This window comes from Ostrinia furnacalis, unplaced genomic scaffold, assembly GCF_004193835.3.
Source record: "Ostrinia furnacalis isolate ACB-3 unplaced genomic scaffold, ASM419383v2 OfSCF0780, whole genome shotgun sequence".
Classification (NCBI taxonomy): domain Eukaryota; kingdom Metazoa; phylum Arthropoda; class Insecta; order Lepidoptera; family Crambidae; genus Ostrinia; species Ostrinia furnacalis.
Window position 1 is genome coordinate 784,049 of NW_021131019.1, and position 16,299 is coordinate 800,347.

At 37.4% G+C, this 16,299-nt stretch overlaps 1 protein-coding gene across 1 annotated transcript in view; it reads right to left on the bottom strand.

Annotated features, from left to right (window-relative positions):
* The window catches only part of sgg (glycogen synthase kinase 3 beta homolog shaggy), a 28,569-nt gene that overhangs the window by 2,115 nt on the left and 10,155 nt on the right, over positions 1-16,299 (bottom strand). Inside the window, exons 3-10 of the mRNA XM_028300765.1 lie at positions 11,633-11,823; positions 10,929-11,012; positions 9,346-9,456; positions 7,458-7,695; positions 6,552-6,649; positions 6,238-6,333; positions 1,907-2,100; positions 475-590 (exon numbers count right to left, since the gene is read on the bottom strand). Coding sequence (XP_028156566.1) covers positions 475-590; positions 1,907-2,100; positions 6,238-6,333; positions 6,552-6,649; positions 7,458-7,695; positions 9,346-9,456; positions 10,929-11,012; positions 11,633-11,823 — 1,128 coding nt within the window. The remainder of the gene's footprint in view (positions 1-474; positions 591-1,906; positions 2,101-6,237; positions 6,334-6,551; positions 6,650-7,457; positions 7,696-9,345; positions 9,457-10,928; positions 11,013-11,632; positions 11,824-16,299) is intronic.

The window sequence follows — 16,299 nt, forward strand, 5'->3', positions numbered from 1 at the left end:
TCGAACCCACTCGAGTTGAATTCTCTCTGACTCGAGTTCGTATCGTAAACCGAATGGATCCGACATGGATAATTTGAGTGTTGAGATTATGTTCATTTGAAGTTAACTTTAAACTGCCGGTTATTGTTGTAGATTTTCGTGTTTTATGTTCTGTTTTTGAAAAATGACAAGTAATAATAAACACAAATATTTTTTAAATTAAAATTCAAGCCAAAAATCCATGAATAAATTTTATTATTATATTTCAAACAATATTTTTTTCTTTCTTACTTTAGTTAACTAGTACGATTCTCCCAATACATAAATGATATGTCTTTAAACGTTAATACGAATATGAGGGAATAAACTGGTAAAAATAAGTAAAAAACTGACTTGTCCATCCAGTTAACTCGAGTTACGTGGTTTTTAACTCGGGTTAAATCGAGTTTGTTTTTCCCGAGTTGGCCCATCACTAGTGGCTAAAATGCTAAGTACCTGTGGGCGTGTGCGCGTGGTCGGGCTGCGCGGCGGCGGCGGAGGCCCCGGGCGTGTCGGCGGCGGGCGCGGCGGTGGCGCGCGGCTTTAGGAAGTCGTTCAACGAGGGCTGGATGCTGCGGGGAGAGAGCAACGGTTAATACGATAAATAATTAAACCGTTTGAACCGATCATTATCGATCAACAACATTCAAGGTTTGAATACTTAAAAAATGACGTGGATTCGCTTTCGGCTGCGAAACATTGTTAAATAGTTGCACAATCCACGCCTATACACTGCTTTTAGCAGACATCAAGTTCCAATTCATTTACTTGCAGACTACTGCACAAGACACAATTCACGCCTATACACTGCTTTTAGCAGACAGCAAGTTCCAATTCATTTACTTGCAGACTACTGCACAAGATGGCTAAGTCCTGATGGGCGAAGCCCATTTGATCTCTTACTCTATCGGAGCGGGACACGCATTAAGCGCCGTTGTCACAGCGGAACGGGGCGTGGATCACGTTAGCTCGTACTCTATTGGAGTATGATAAGACGGGACTCACCTGAGTTCGTACTTGGTTGTAGCAGATTTACAGCGTGAGACCTAGTGTGGCACAGTGAGACATGGCAGGGTTCAGCGGAGCTCGTAATTGGTATTAGCAGATCTCACAGCATAAGACCTAGTGCGTTATAGAGTGACAGGCGGAGCTCATCTGAACTTGTACTTTATCGGAGCGGGACAGTAGGGCGGGGCTCACCTCAGCTCGCACTCTATCGGAGCGGGAACAGGGCGGGGCTCATCTAAGCTCGTATTTGGTCGGAGCTAATTTAAAGACCTAGGGCAGTGTTTTTCAACCTTTTTCATGACGCGACCCCCCTAGTATGAAAAAAATTTTTGCGACCCCCCACCGTTCGCTTTTTTTTCATACCTTTTACAAAGATGTTGTCGGGACCGAATTCTTCAATCTATATAACATTTATGCATTTGCTTAATCAGATTTCGGATAAATCTAGCTTTAAAACTTTACTGATGTTTTTAGTGAGGTAGTTTTTACGACCTCTCGCGACCCCCCAGGTTGAAAAACACTGACCTAGGGCATCACAGCGGGACTCACCTGAGCTCGTACTCGGTGAAGTTGAACAGCGGCGGCAGCGGGCGGCCGTTGGGCAGGCGCGCGGCGGGCTCGTCGAAGAAGCTGTGCGCGCACGCCTGCAGCGGCGACAGGCCAAGCGAAAGTCGAGCCACAGAATCATATTACGAAGCGCACGCATCAGGATGTTCGTTAGCAACCGATGATGATAGTACTCACTCATGAGCTGACACTAATTGCACCCCCCTCCCCCCGTCACATGTCCGGCTTTTAGGGTAAAATGTCCGGCCAAATGAAGCACAAAGTCCGGCTTTTGTGATTTTGGACCTGGCAACCCTAATCACAGCGGGCTCACCTGAGCTCGTACTCGGTGAAGTTGAACAGCGGCGGCAGCGGGCGGCCGTTGGGCAGGCGCGCGGCGGGCTCGCGCAGCTCGTCGAAGAAGCTGTGCGCGCACGCCTGCAGCGGCGACAGGCGCGCGCCCGGCGTGTACTCCAGCAGCCGCGACACCAGCGAGATCGCGTCGGGCGGCGTGCACGCGCGGAACACCTGCCGAACGGGACAGTTACAAGACTGCGCACATCACTATTTATAATGTCAAACTAAAATTTTCCAGCCGCGACACCAGCGAGATCGCGTCGGGCGGCGTGCACGCGCAGAACACCTGCCGAACGGAACGGGACGGTTACATGACTGCGCACATCACTATTTATTATGTCAAACTAATTTTTTTTTATTTGTACCGTCAGCGTCAAATAATTCGTGACAGCCAAAGTGGCCAAGTTGATAACACCACCTTAGGCGGTTATCACACTGCGCCGCGCTCCGCCGCAGAGCGCGGGGCGACAGATTTAATCATTGTATGCAAGTACTATCGGGGACTCGAACGCCTTGACACCTTAAGGGCCTAAATTGTTTGCACACACACGCTCGATTATGCTACGCCCCCTTCATTCATGTTTCGCGTCTAAGCAGCGTCGGCGCACCACTGTAGATGTTTACCCTTGCAAACCAAGCTCTATGTAAAGCGTTTAGGATTGAGTATTGCTTATTACCCGCATCCGTAGCGCTCGTTTGGCAACGTCGCATTTTAGTCAATTTGAAACCCAATAAAGAATCGCTACAAAATATTATAAGGGGCTTCGTGTAAAATTTGAACTAGCGATTGCCCGCTCGGGTCACAAAATTGGTATCGCACATTCCGAGGTAACTGTGCAATTTCCTGAGAAAAAAGTAGCCCTTTCTATAATTATTGTTGATATTAAGATTAAGAGTGTAAATCTCGTGATATTAGTTTAGCTAGTTAAGGCGAGAAATACAAAATCATATAGTTAGTTACTTACTTTCGAATTTTACTTATTTAATAGGTATTTAATTTATTCGGAACTTATAATTTATAAACAATATTATGTTATTGAATTAATTAGTAAAGAGTTAAGGAATATTTGTGGCTTAAAAAGAATTATTGTAAGATAACTTCATAATAACTTTCTTAAATCCTTGAATGTAAATAAAAAAACCTATAATAGGTTTCTATTTATTTTTAATACATTAGCAACTTTTGTTTTCCGTTTTAAAGAAACACTTATCTAACTACGTTATTACAATTTAATACAAATATTGCACTAGGTAGCAATGATCCAGGTAATTGGTTATCGTAAATATTATAATATTAAGTTAGTTTTATTTCAAATTCAATTTTTTATTGCACATTAAGTGTCTTTACACAAGGTCTTAAATCAATAACAATTAAACTTCAAACTAAATAATACTTAAACAGTTAACAATGTATAGATAAGTTTGTAAGTAAATATAAGAATTATTTTGAGAGGCATGGTTCAGTAATCGCGCGGAGGTCAATAAAAAGGCAATCAAACAGTCCAATTAATAGCACGGGTCAACACAAAACAAAATCAATCGGTTACTGATCACAAAACTTCACAAAAAAACAAAGGCGAGAATATGTCGTCAGTTCGCCAAAGGAAAAAGCAGACAGACCTCGTATAAAAACACAATATTAAAAAAATACATTATCTATTTGTTTGTAACCAAATTCTATTATTAAAATTCTAAGGCTGAGTTGCACCATCTTACTTTAACTTTGACAAACGTCAAAAATCTGTCAAACTCCATACAAAAAGCACCGGTTACCGTTATAGTTACGGTCAAAGTTAGGTGGTGCAACTCAGCCTAAAACTAAGAAAGATTGAAGAAAAAGAAACATTTCGTTTTAAACCGTAACCGTATGACAAGAAAGTACACAATGGTATTTCGTAGTGCAACCTAAGCCCTGATTGTCTCTTATTGGTCGTAGTAAAAATATAGTAAAATGCGTAACCAATTAGAGACGGGGTGAGCACGTGACCGGAGCGATGCGCTTACGCTAAAATTTCTACAAAGTGGTCAGGCGGAAGAGTCCCCGATAGTACCTCAGTTTGTATAGAAAACACGCGCGGCACTTCACACTGACAACGCGTCCGCGCGCGTGATTTTTTATATGAAAATCACGCGGCGGAGCGCGGCGCAGTGTGATAACCGCCTTATTCCAATTTGTAACAAAGACGTGCTGCGAACTTATTGGCAACTGGGTGTCTGTTTGACGCTGACTGTATAGGCTAATTAAATTAGTTCTTACAAATTGTCAAATGCGCTTATGGAGCCTTTACATGTCTCATTGTTTTTTTGCCCTATCATTAACTTTCTATCGACCTCGCGAGCTCTGTGTTATTTAGTGACTTGTGAGGGGACGAAAGAATACATTCCCATAGATATTCGTGTAAACTCCACTTTTGAGTTTACTGTTAAGTCACTAAAATACATACATATAGGGATAGGAGAGAAGTATGTATTGGAGTTCTGAGTATGGAGGGGTTGAGTCGTCAAAGGTACGAACCTCGATAGCAATTATTGACACTGATTGGCCAAAGAAATTGTCAAAACACAGCAGTATTATAAACAGTTGGTAATCAACTAACTCAACAAATGCATAATCTATAAAAATTAAGGTGTAAAAAATAAGGTCCGATATTGAAAGTGGCAACAATGTTTTCTATACCATCGTAAAGAAACACACTACTGAAACTAACATGGGCGTGACTTGTCATTGAAGCCCAACTTATCACGCGTTTCTTTGGTTTAGTTTCGTATTTTTTATTTAATTTCATATAAATGTAATTATGGTCATAATAACGAAGTAAGATTATTCAGAATAAGCAAATCTTTCCAATCACACTCGAAACAGTGTTAGCCGAAACAAAGACATCATTTCATGAGCAACAAGGACAAAAGGACGATATTTACACAGTTAATAGTTAGGTGACATGAAATCGATGACATGATTTAGCACGCTTGGTGTACGAGTATAAAGGAGGCACTACGCCAAATGTCTATGTAGGCCGCTATAGCCACCCTTTACTATATCACAGACGATTGAAACCACAATATCTGAAAAACAAATGCACACCAAACACCAACAAACAATTTGCAATAAAACAGCGTAACTGATTAGTTGTAACTTTCTAGTAACTCATGCCAAAGGCTGTAAACGGCTAAATACCTCCATTACGTGAATTCTAAGTTGTTTAGTCACAAAAATGTTTTGTATCGCAATCTTATCGTTAGGTAAGAGTTCAGTAATTGTGATCACGTAAAACAACCACTCGATAGATAGTTGAGCTTCGACAAATACCAGAAACATTATCGGCGTTGTCTCAATAAGATAAATAGACCCAACTCTTATCTTATGTTACTTTTGATATGTTCGGCAAGAAACAAATGACAATAAAAATGGAAACGGAAACTTTTTGTGATGTGAAAGTCAGGCAGTGAACTAGTGTTCAAAATAACCGAAAGTATTTTAGCAATTATTATCTGGAAAATTATCTTTCGCATATTTGTAGGCATTGCAAAGCACTTGAACTGCAGTTTATCATGATAAACTAACTAGTAAAATGGCGGTATGATACAAAACAGTAACACTATGTACCTATTATCATCATTATAAACTAATTAGTACATCTTTACTTATACAACCCAAAACCCAAGAAATACATTGAATTACAAATTATATGAAACATTTTCGGCTGAATCTTTAGTGGAAACTCGTACATATTATTTATGCATCATGGTCACAATTCCTGAAAACTATTCCATTTAAGATTTTGGAGGCATTTAGATTAAGTTTCGTATACCAATATCTTACTCGGATGCGCTGGTGTTTAGTGCCACACTTGGGCATGGACATTCGCTCCAACATGTACTGGAATGATGTGCGGGCTTTAATCACATACTAAACTAACTGATGGATGATAATATCATGATTCAACTGTTGTCAATGATAACATTACCCAATTCACAAAGAACAAGTTTCTGCTTTTTGCCAAATGTGTATGATGATTTTTGAAGTAAACTTCTTATTCAATATCCCTTCGGAAAGGCATGGAGCAAAAAAGCAGAATGAGGAAGTAGGAAGTGTTACTCAAGTAAAACCTTTTTATAGTTGCTCCATAACAAAAACACGACGAGGAACTAGATCTACATTATGATAAACACATTAACCTCCTTTACTCCGTGCGGTCGGGTAAAAACATTAATAATTATGATGATAATAATATATATTATTATGAATGACACTTTTTACCAAATGCTGATGGTAGAATGATTGTGTAAATTAAAATCAAAATTTACCTTTCCCCAAGGGTGGCTCTTGATTTGAGGGAATTTGAATTCAGTGTAGTTCGGGTTCATCTCTCGAATTTGTTCTCGTGTAGGCGTACCTAGGACCTGTAAAATTTGCAAACGACTTAATATTTACATCTTACATTTTGACGAAAGACAATAGGTGCCGATAGCATTACAAAAAGATACGATAATGAAGGCGAATAGTCTTACAAGGACGATACATATTTACAATGATAAAAGATGAAAATAACAAAAGACTATCATTGTCCTCGCCGGCATTTGTGTATTGCAAAGTAACGCGTGTAGAGTAAGTTAAGTACCTTGATGATCTCAACGAGTTGATCAACGCCAGAGTCGCCAGGGAATATCGGTTGTCCCAGTAACAATTCTGCTACGACGCAACCCGCGCTCCACACGTCTGGAAAGAATGCATAATTATAAAATAATGTCATTTTACTGAGATGACAACTTGTAGTGCTAATAACAAATACAAATGGAAAAATAAACAATTCCTTAAAGGATATTTCGCGCATGTGCGTTAATTGGAGTTAATAAGATAAACAGAACTGTATCACAAGTACGGAGCGGACCATACTCGAGATATCGTGTTATATGACTCAATATGAAAACAGATTAAACAAGAAAAAAAAAATTTAGCTTAGTTGTATTGTATGTCAACTTGTATGGATTCTCGTTTACGTCAGCTACATTGCGTATTAGATTCCTAGGTGGAAAATTTTCGAATCATATCAGTAAATAGAAGGGGAAAAGAGCTCGAAACACGCACTAATTACAGAAAATGTAGCCATTACTTTCAGTAGCCAGGATGTGTGGTCCATACCATACTGTGTCTGTCCCAGTCTAGTGGTTCAGGATTTGAAGAAAAAGTAGTGGCCAACCTTTCTATCAATGTTATCGAGCCGTCCAGAGAAGTTTAACTAGGTTTTCATCATCATCATCTCAGCCATAGGACGTCCACTGCTGAACATAGGCCTCCCCCAATGCTTTCCATGCTGCCCGGTTGGTAGCGCCGTAGCGGCCTACGTCCAGCGCCTTCCCGCTACCTTTATAATGTCGTCGGTTTACCTTGTGGGTGGACGTCCCACGCTGCGTTTTCCGGTACGAGGCCTCCACTCCAGAACCTTGCTGCCCCATCGGCCGTCAGTTCTGCGTACTATGTGCCCTGCCCACTAGGTTAAGATAACTAGGTTTTATCGAAGACCTACCTATTTTAGTTGTGTAGTCTATGGCGCCGAAGATGAGTTCGGGAGCACGGTAGTATCGCGAGCAGATATACGAGACGTTAGGCTCCCCGCGCACGAGGTGCTTGGCGGAGCCGAAGTCGCACAACTTGAGCACGCCAGTCTTCGGGTCGAGGAGCAGGTTCTGCGGCTTGATGTCTCGGTGGCAGATGCCCAGCGAGTGGATGTATGCGAGGCTTCTGAACAACTGATACATGTATAGCTGCGGAACAACAATTGTGTGAGTATGCTTATAGCAAAACGACCAGCAGGGCTATTCCGAAACGCAATTTACGTAGTTTCGGATCTGTCTCCGTCGCTCATGCTAGCATCTCGCTTTGCGTGAGAGGGATGGCAACATTGGAAACTTCGTATAGCATATTTCGGAGTAAACCCCGCAGTTCATTGGCTACATGCAGCGTGTTTAAATGCAAAACGTTCAAAATTAAAGCACTCTCTGCCTAAAGAAGTAAATGAAACCATTTTACATTTTATTCACGTCCCTTTTTAACAAAGGAGAACAGAAATAGCGCATACTAACTAAGCTTATTACATTGCCTTCTACTGACAAACAAAGTTGACTATAAGAACAAAATTAGATAAAACCTCACCTTCACAAACAGATATTTTACATTGGGTGATATTGCATGCTTGTTTTTACATTTCAATGTTATGTTATGCTATATTAAAAATATTACTCAACAGCAATTGATTTATGTCAAGGATTAACACGATTTCATATCAACAATGTGCATCTTGATTTTAGTTAAAGTTTTATAATTTTGTAGTGCGAATGTTCATTTGTAAATCATGACTACGAGATCATAGCCCGAACCCGAAGTAAAGGAGTAAAGAGTGTAAAATTAATGCGCGTGTCAAATGACGCTATACAACAAACAGACGATGAAAATGAGTCAATATTCACCAAATTATCGTGAAAAATAACGCACAGTTTTTATCACGAACTATTTTATACTAATAAATATAATAAACCGAATATTAGTGTATTTATTCAGTACATTTAATTTGTTGACAAAATAAATAGTTTCATAAAATGTAAAGCTTATTAAATTATATTTTAAATCATACAAAAGTACAGCACCTGCGCGGTAATTTTTTTTTTTTTTTTTTTTTTTTTTTTTTTTTTTTTTCGATTCCGGTCACACTCCATCAACAAGTGAAACACATCATCTATTACACCGCATATTTCACAGTTCGGGGTGTCTGTAACTTTCATCAGATATTTAAATTTATTAAGTGGAATGTGGCCAGATCGAAGCCTATGAGCAGTTATTGTATGTAATCTATCAAAACAAGTATTGGCAAACCAGGGCACCCGAGGAGGTTCTGACTGTAGCGTTTTGTACCATATTCCTTTTTCACAAGACCTTTGATTAAAATGCTCTTTCCACATATTACGAATAACCTTCTTATATTTATTGAAAACTTCTGAACTACTTGGTTTTATATCTTTAATAGTACCTTCGCAAAGTGCCAATTTCGCTAAACGGTCAGCCTCCTCGTTTCCCACAATACCTATATGGGCTGGGATCCACTGTAAAACAACCTGCGCGGTAATTACTAGGAAAAACGCACGCGTGTGTAATAAATACCTAAGCTTAATTATGAACCTAAGAACTGTAAAATAATAGTCACTACAAGCAGGTGTATTAAAAATATGTAACAATTAGAGTATAACAAATTGCGTCAATGATAAAAAGTTTATTAGATAATACTTACATTTTTATATTAAAGGGGTGATTATTACATTATTGTGTGCACTTGATTTCAAATAATGATACATAATTAAATCTGGCAGAGAGTTAGTTATTGGAAATAGTAAAGTAATTATTAAAAATAAATAAGTACATACCTTTATAAAACTAATGGGTATTGTTTGTTCATCTTTGGAGTAATGACGTGCCACTTTGTACACAGTCTCTGGTATATACTCCAGCACCAAATTCAGGTACACTTCATCCTTCTGCAAAAACAAAAGTATTACACCACCCACCTTCAAAGCGTAAAGAACTTTAAGATTATAATAATATGCGAACTTGGATTTAACATAATTAATTAGAGAGTAATTAATAATGGAATCTTTTGGCAAGAATGAATTGTTATAATTACAAAAAAATAGAACAGGGAATTGCAAACCAATCTGAAATCAATCCAATTTTCAAACAGGCAAAAATAATATCTCTAGGTTGTGTCATATCCATTCATGGTCATATTTCAGAGAACGATGCATTAAAAGCAAATCAAAAGTGCAAAAAGTTTAACACAAAGTGGTTTATGGATGAGAGAGAGATAGCGAGTATTCCGTCGATAAGATTTCACAGTTGGCCCGGGGCCAAAGGATCTAGGTTCGTGTTTAAATAGTCATAAGAATTACCTACTACAGTCTGGGAGTTAGGCCTTGAACTACACGCATAAAAAATGCATAAGGCATTTTATCGTCAACATTAGCAAAATAGGTAACGGTTTTTCTTATTACGAAACATATTTTGCTAATCATTTAGCCGTACTCGTGGCCCTACCATTCAAAGCAATCTTCACTATCAAACTAATCATATTACTGGCAATATACTTGAATTTGTACCAATAAAATGTAATAAACGGGTTTATTTTATTTATGTTTCAACCGTGAAAAGTTTTTAATATGTATTTCATGTATGTAGGTAGATATACCTATCCCGCAACTCCCATTGCACCAATTTCTTTGTTTCTGAAAAACTTAGGCGTTTAAACAGATACTAAAATATCGTAGTCAAAAACCTTATGCATTTTCTATGAGAGTTTACCTACTCTTAAAATATTTATATAACATTGAATGTGGGACAATGAAAAATGGTGTAACAATGACACGATAGAAGCCGCCGTTCAAAAACAAAAATAAGCAAGCAACAACTCCGATGGTTCTGACGATGCCATGTATGTTTTGGCGATGATAGTGAATGATCGTGTCATCGAGCATCAACTGGTAGTAAAGCCGACCTCATGACGAAAGAAAATGGTGACGTGACCAGAACTCGTTCTGAATTATGCACACAACTGTTCGACTGGCCCCGGAGTTACCGATCGATATAGTTTGCAAACTCAAAAGCGTGACTACATTGTTAATATGTATCAAGACTCAACAATTATTGTTCGGTAACCCTTGCCAAAACACTTGTAGACCTAAGTTGTGCGTTAGCACACTAGCGCAACAATCTGAATGGTTCTGACATACTGCGACTTCAAGACTCTGCATTGCGTTTAATAGTGAGCTCACTGCCGCGGGCACTGCCGCCTCCCCCAAATAAAACACACAAATAACATACCCTTAATATACCAAACTGTATTACACATTATGCACAATAATAATCACATTTCATTAAAGAGCAATATTATAAATAAGTAAATAAATAGATTATAAAGTTACAACTAATTATAAAGTAATGTAACAATAATTACCTTTTCACCACTAGAGTAAAAGAAGTATTTCAATTTTACGATATTACAATGCTCCAGTCGTCGCATAATCTGAAGTTCACGATTCTGTAAACCAAGAGTAACATTACATTAAAGTATACATTCCACTTCCAGAAACTGTAACTGTTTTTATTTAACAAAAAATAAGTTGGAGTGATGATGATTGATCGTTCGGTTAATGATAACAAAGAAATTAATTAGAAGAACTATCTATATTTGTTCTACAATAATTACTTTGATGATTGAATACTGTAATATCAAGAAGGAAGGAATATGCATGAAACAATTCGACTAATTTATCGAAAAACACTAAAATAAATAAAATAGAAAAATGATTAATGCAGAATATGGATAGAAAAACAAATAAATATGTGGAGCTATTTTATAACGACGAAACGAAATAACGATGCAACTACTTTCCAGACTACTACTTACAGCTTCAAGCTACTTCTTTATCACTAACAACTTGAAGCTAATCTAGATATTATAAGAAAAACACAATTATTAATTTTACCTTTGCATGTTTGCATAGCTAAAAAGTCTTGCATATTCCTTATTACTTCTATAGAAACTAGGTACTACTTCTGGTACTAGTCAGGTAGGTACGATGAATTGAAAATTAATTAGAATTTAGAATTAAATGTAGATTTTTAGTAATGAAATAGCGGAATGTAGTTCCTACTCACCTTAAACCTCTTGTCTTGGAGCACCTTTTTGATGGCTATAAGTTCGCCGGTGTCGCAGAGTTTGGCCTGGTAGACGACGCCGAAGCTGCCGTTGCCGATGAGCTTCATGTCGGCATAGCTCACCTCCTGCGGCCGGTCGGGGCCTTGCCCCGGCGTCGCCACCACAGTCGTCACCTTCGAGCCGTCCTTGCCTGCAAAACCGAAAAGTTAACCATCAAAAACAGGCAACAAGTACCTACCTACGCAGCTACGGCGACGTTTCGTGACGACAACGCCGGCATGCGGGCCACGCGAATTTCATTTCGACACGCACAATGGAATTATAAAGTAGCTGTCTGTCTAGTAAGGGAGAAAGTTATTTTAAACAGTGGGTATGCCAGACTTTATTCATTTTAGTCATTTCTAGTTGTAACCCAAAATACCTCTTATTCAACAACCCGCTAAGACCTATGTCCATTGATTCCTTTGATTCCCATTAAAGGAGAGACTGATCAGTATACTCGTATTGAATAGTCGTAAAAGACACTGACATGGATTAGATAGAAATAATCATTGGCGTCCACTGTCTAATAAGACATATAGAAACAATCAATAAAGATGACCTAGCATGGTGGTGCGCGTTCCATGCAACGCCAGCTAAGTTTATGGTTCAAATCAAGGTAAAAGAGGTAGTAAATAATGTAAGTGAGAATTGCCAGATTACGTCTATTAGTTTGGTTATTATCAATAATTGATCTTCAGATTAAAATTGGCTCCTAATAGGATTATTGTAACCCGTAACGTTTTACCATCAATCACCTGCGAAGCTACGAGGTGATTTTGAGAAAGTTGAAAAAGGTGATTATCAAATTGTGATGCCTTTCTGAGATTTGTGCTAACGAAGTTAAGTTTTTACCGCTTTTACCAATTTTGCCGTAATGAATAATTGTGTGATAGTTTAGTTAAAAGTTTTCTAATAATTATGATGAATCGATCGAATATATTCAAACGAGCAAAGCCGCAGCCAATGACTAAGTAATTATGATATCATTTGGAATTTATACCTCTCATTAAAGTTCTTAGTATGTGTGATACCTCCTATATTCCCATATCATGTTTCGTAAACTAGGTATTGTGATATTATCTGACACTATCTGTTAAAAATGTGTTTTTGTCTCACGCATAATGTTCGTCTTACTTTATATTGAGAAGTTTTAAACATTTGTTATCAATTAGAATTATAACAACATTGGTATCTTATTTGGGTTAATTCAATTATAAGTGCCAATCTAACGCACACGAATAGATCTAATTTAGAGAATCTTACATCCTATTGAAAAAAAATAGACATTCAACAATAAAGAATCGTAATGAAATTAATAAAACATCGTGTTGTGCGTCGACGTCATTCACGATTGCTACTACTTTTAGCACTATAATTATAGTTGGTGAAAATGGGTCTGGCAAAGCAATAACTTAATGATACTTTCTCTGAATTCTTACGATGGAAGAACGACCAGTCGACCACATTATTGACAAGTGATCTTACACAACTATACGAACGACCTCTCTCTAATGCAATTTAGTCCTAACTAATGACGCAAATGAATCCGCTTCGCTGACAGTAACGCATATAGCAGCAGTTTGTTACACTTCTACAAATAATACGAGTTCATCAAATACAATGTTTTGAATGCATAAAAATATGTTAGTTATCAAGTAATACGCTATCTAACTATTACACATTTAAGTAGATAAACTTTCAACCTTCCTCGATAATTTCATTGGTTATCATGATTTAACTGACATTTCAGAAAAAAATATCACAAAAGTAATGTTAATGTAACATAAATGAAAATACACGTCACATGCAATTCATGGCCCTCGGGATTGTTTGTCATGGATAAGTAACAACTACCACAGATTAACAAATATCACTGGCACATTTTGTAGAGGCAAGTCGGAATTTAAAGGACCGATTTCCTGGTTCTTTTCAAAGTTTGAAATAGTTATTTGACATAACGCTTTACAGAGAAAGGTTACCGTTTATCAGCCATCAGATCTTTATCAGAGACCTGTGAAACCAAAAGTTGTAGTTTTGTGACATAATATAAGTTTTTCATAGGCTATCAGAATTTATTGGCAAGTGGTGAAACCGGTGACTAGGTGATATACTCACACGGAAATACTGGCTGATAAAATCTACTAACTATAATTAAAACATATCGATGCTCGTTAGGTTCCGACGATACAAAGTTAGGTGAAATCGGCTGCAATATTTAATTACTTATACGAAAAATTTTGAATTAATAATTGGCACACAATTAAAACCTTCAGACTTGTTGACGAGTTTGAAAACAAAATCCACTTTAATTCTTGTTAGTTTGCGTCACAATAATAATGCATCAAGTTGTAGGTGCAATTACACAAATCGACAAATTGGGCCAACCCAGCAAACAAATTAAATAAGTCAGGGTTATACGTCCAATTGACCGACCGATGCGGAACGATATTGGCGATTATAGCACCCACTGTTGTAGGTACTCCTCACTGATTAAATTGATAGAAAACACTTCTGATGCATAGTGGTTTGCAATTGAATAATTAATACAGAATGTCTTAGTTCTTTTGGTATTTTATTTTCAAATATTCCGTCTAACTGCTATCACCGTTAACGACTCGACTGAAATAACACGCAGTAGCTACTCAATAAGTAAATTGTATATGAAAAAATATTTAGTTGAAGCGATATCTACATTTTGTTTAAATTTTTCGTCTTTGTTTTAATGAAAACATTAAAATTTAAGAAATTAGCCACTATTGAAAAATAAACTGGGCAATATTACTAATGCATCTGTAATCTCAGTGTTACTGTGTGTAAGTACTAATCACCACAGTTTAGAAGTAAATAAAGTGCTTTTATGTTGCGTATATTGTACCTGACTTGAAGAAATTAAAATCATAATTTGTAAATCCGGTAAAGGACACCTCTTTTTTACGTTTAGTCTAGGGACTCTGTTTGCATTGCCGATTGTAGTCAATCGTCGTCTACCACCAAACAATCGCCTCTATGTAAATAATGGCATTCGTTCTGTACAATGATCTTACTTATAAAAAGCTTACTACAATAAAATTGTTACTTGGATTTCCGGTGTATAAAAACAGCTAACAGTATTCAGGAACTGTCTTTTATTTGTTAAGCGCGTCTTAAAAACACATCACAAAAAGCAAACGTTAAAATCTTATTGGTCAAACTCTAGTTTGATAAACTCGGCTATTCATTTAGAAAGTTTAAATACCGGAGTACGCACACTGAATGGCTACACACAAAATTGTCCTATAATGGTTTGGCTAATAAATTATTCAACTTGAAACAGGATGGCGGAGTTTTAATTTGATAGAAACTTGTAGGGCTTTGAACAGCGCTGACCACTTCGATGAAGTTCGATGGCGTCATTAATTAGGCTAGCTAGTTCATCTGTGCCGCGACTTCATCAATCAATCAATTCTACGCTTCTCGTTGGTGGTCGGGTACAGTGCGAGTGCAGTGGGGTTACTAATTAATTACTATGAAGCGTGTGTTCATTCGTGACGAGCACAGCAATCGAGACTCATAGAAACCGATTGGTCACGCACACTCAGTTTGGGGTACCTAGTACTCCAATGCAGCCTTGGAATCATAAGTCAGGTGTGGTATCAATCACACCAGTACAATTCCCTTATTTGGTTGGAATAAAGAGGGCGAGATATCAATCATGCCATGGAAGACCGACGTGCCGCACCCACCTAGCAACCCTTATTGACGCAAGCCCTAACGCACTCCACCCTTGTTTAACAGCATTCTATCCGAGTACTTTCTGTTTATTTATAGAAATCCAATAGCTATTACCACGGTGTATAAAAAATATGATGTAATCCTATTTTTAGGACTCCAGATTAGGACCTAATGGGTAAGTTATCCTAAAGTTATCTCGTTAAACGGAAAACTGAGGAAGAAGACATATAAATTAAACCTAGTGTCTACGTATACGTTTTTATTAAATTATACTGATAACATTATATTTTTTATTTCAAGTAATGTTACTGTAAACACAAAGCACAAAGTAAGTTTTGTGGAGACAAATCTTCACATCAAGTTACTGCACATTATTTCGTGATGAGAAAAAGTTTCATATTTATCAAAACCATGTGTATGTAAATGTGTGTTATTTTGGGACAACAACTGGGCCCCAAGTCTGCTATTTTTAATTAAATGACAAGCTATTGTTATTCAATTGATATTCAATTACAATTCCATTACGATTGACACAAATTTGGTATTCTGCTAAAACTTGTTTACAATATCAATGAAGTCGTAATGTAATTGTAATGGGATCGTAATTGAATAGATAATGGTGTTGCCATTAAAATCCTTTCAAAATCTACCAAGGGACAAAATGAGTGAATGAACTATTCTATTGTTTTAAATATATGTTTTTTTTATTTTCTGTGATTCTATTACAAAGTAAACTAATGAAAATGAAGCGGTTTGTCCATAAAAATTGATCTAGAGTCATTTAAAACCATTTATTTCTAACACATTGGCTGTAATTACATGGGACAAAGTCAATAATTAAAAAAGCATCTGTCAACTGACATGTCAATGTTATGAAAATCATCAATTATTTAGGCCAATTTCAATTTTGATT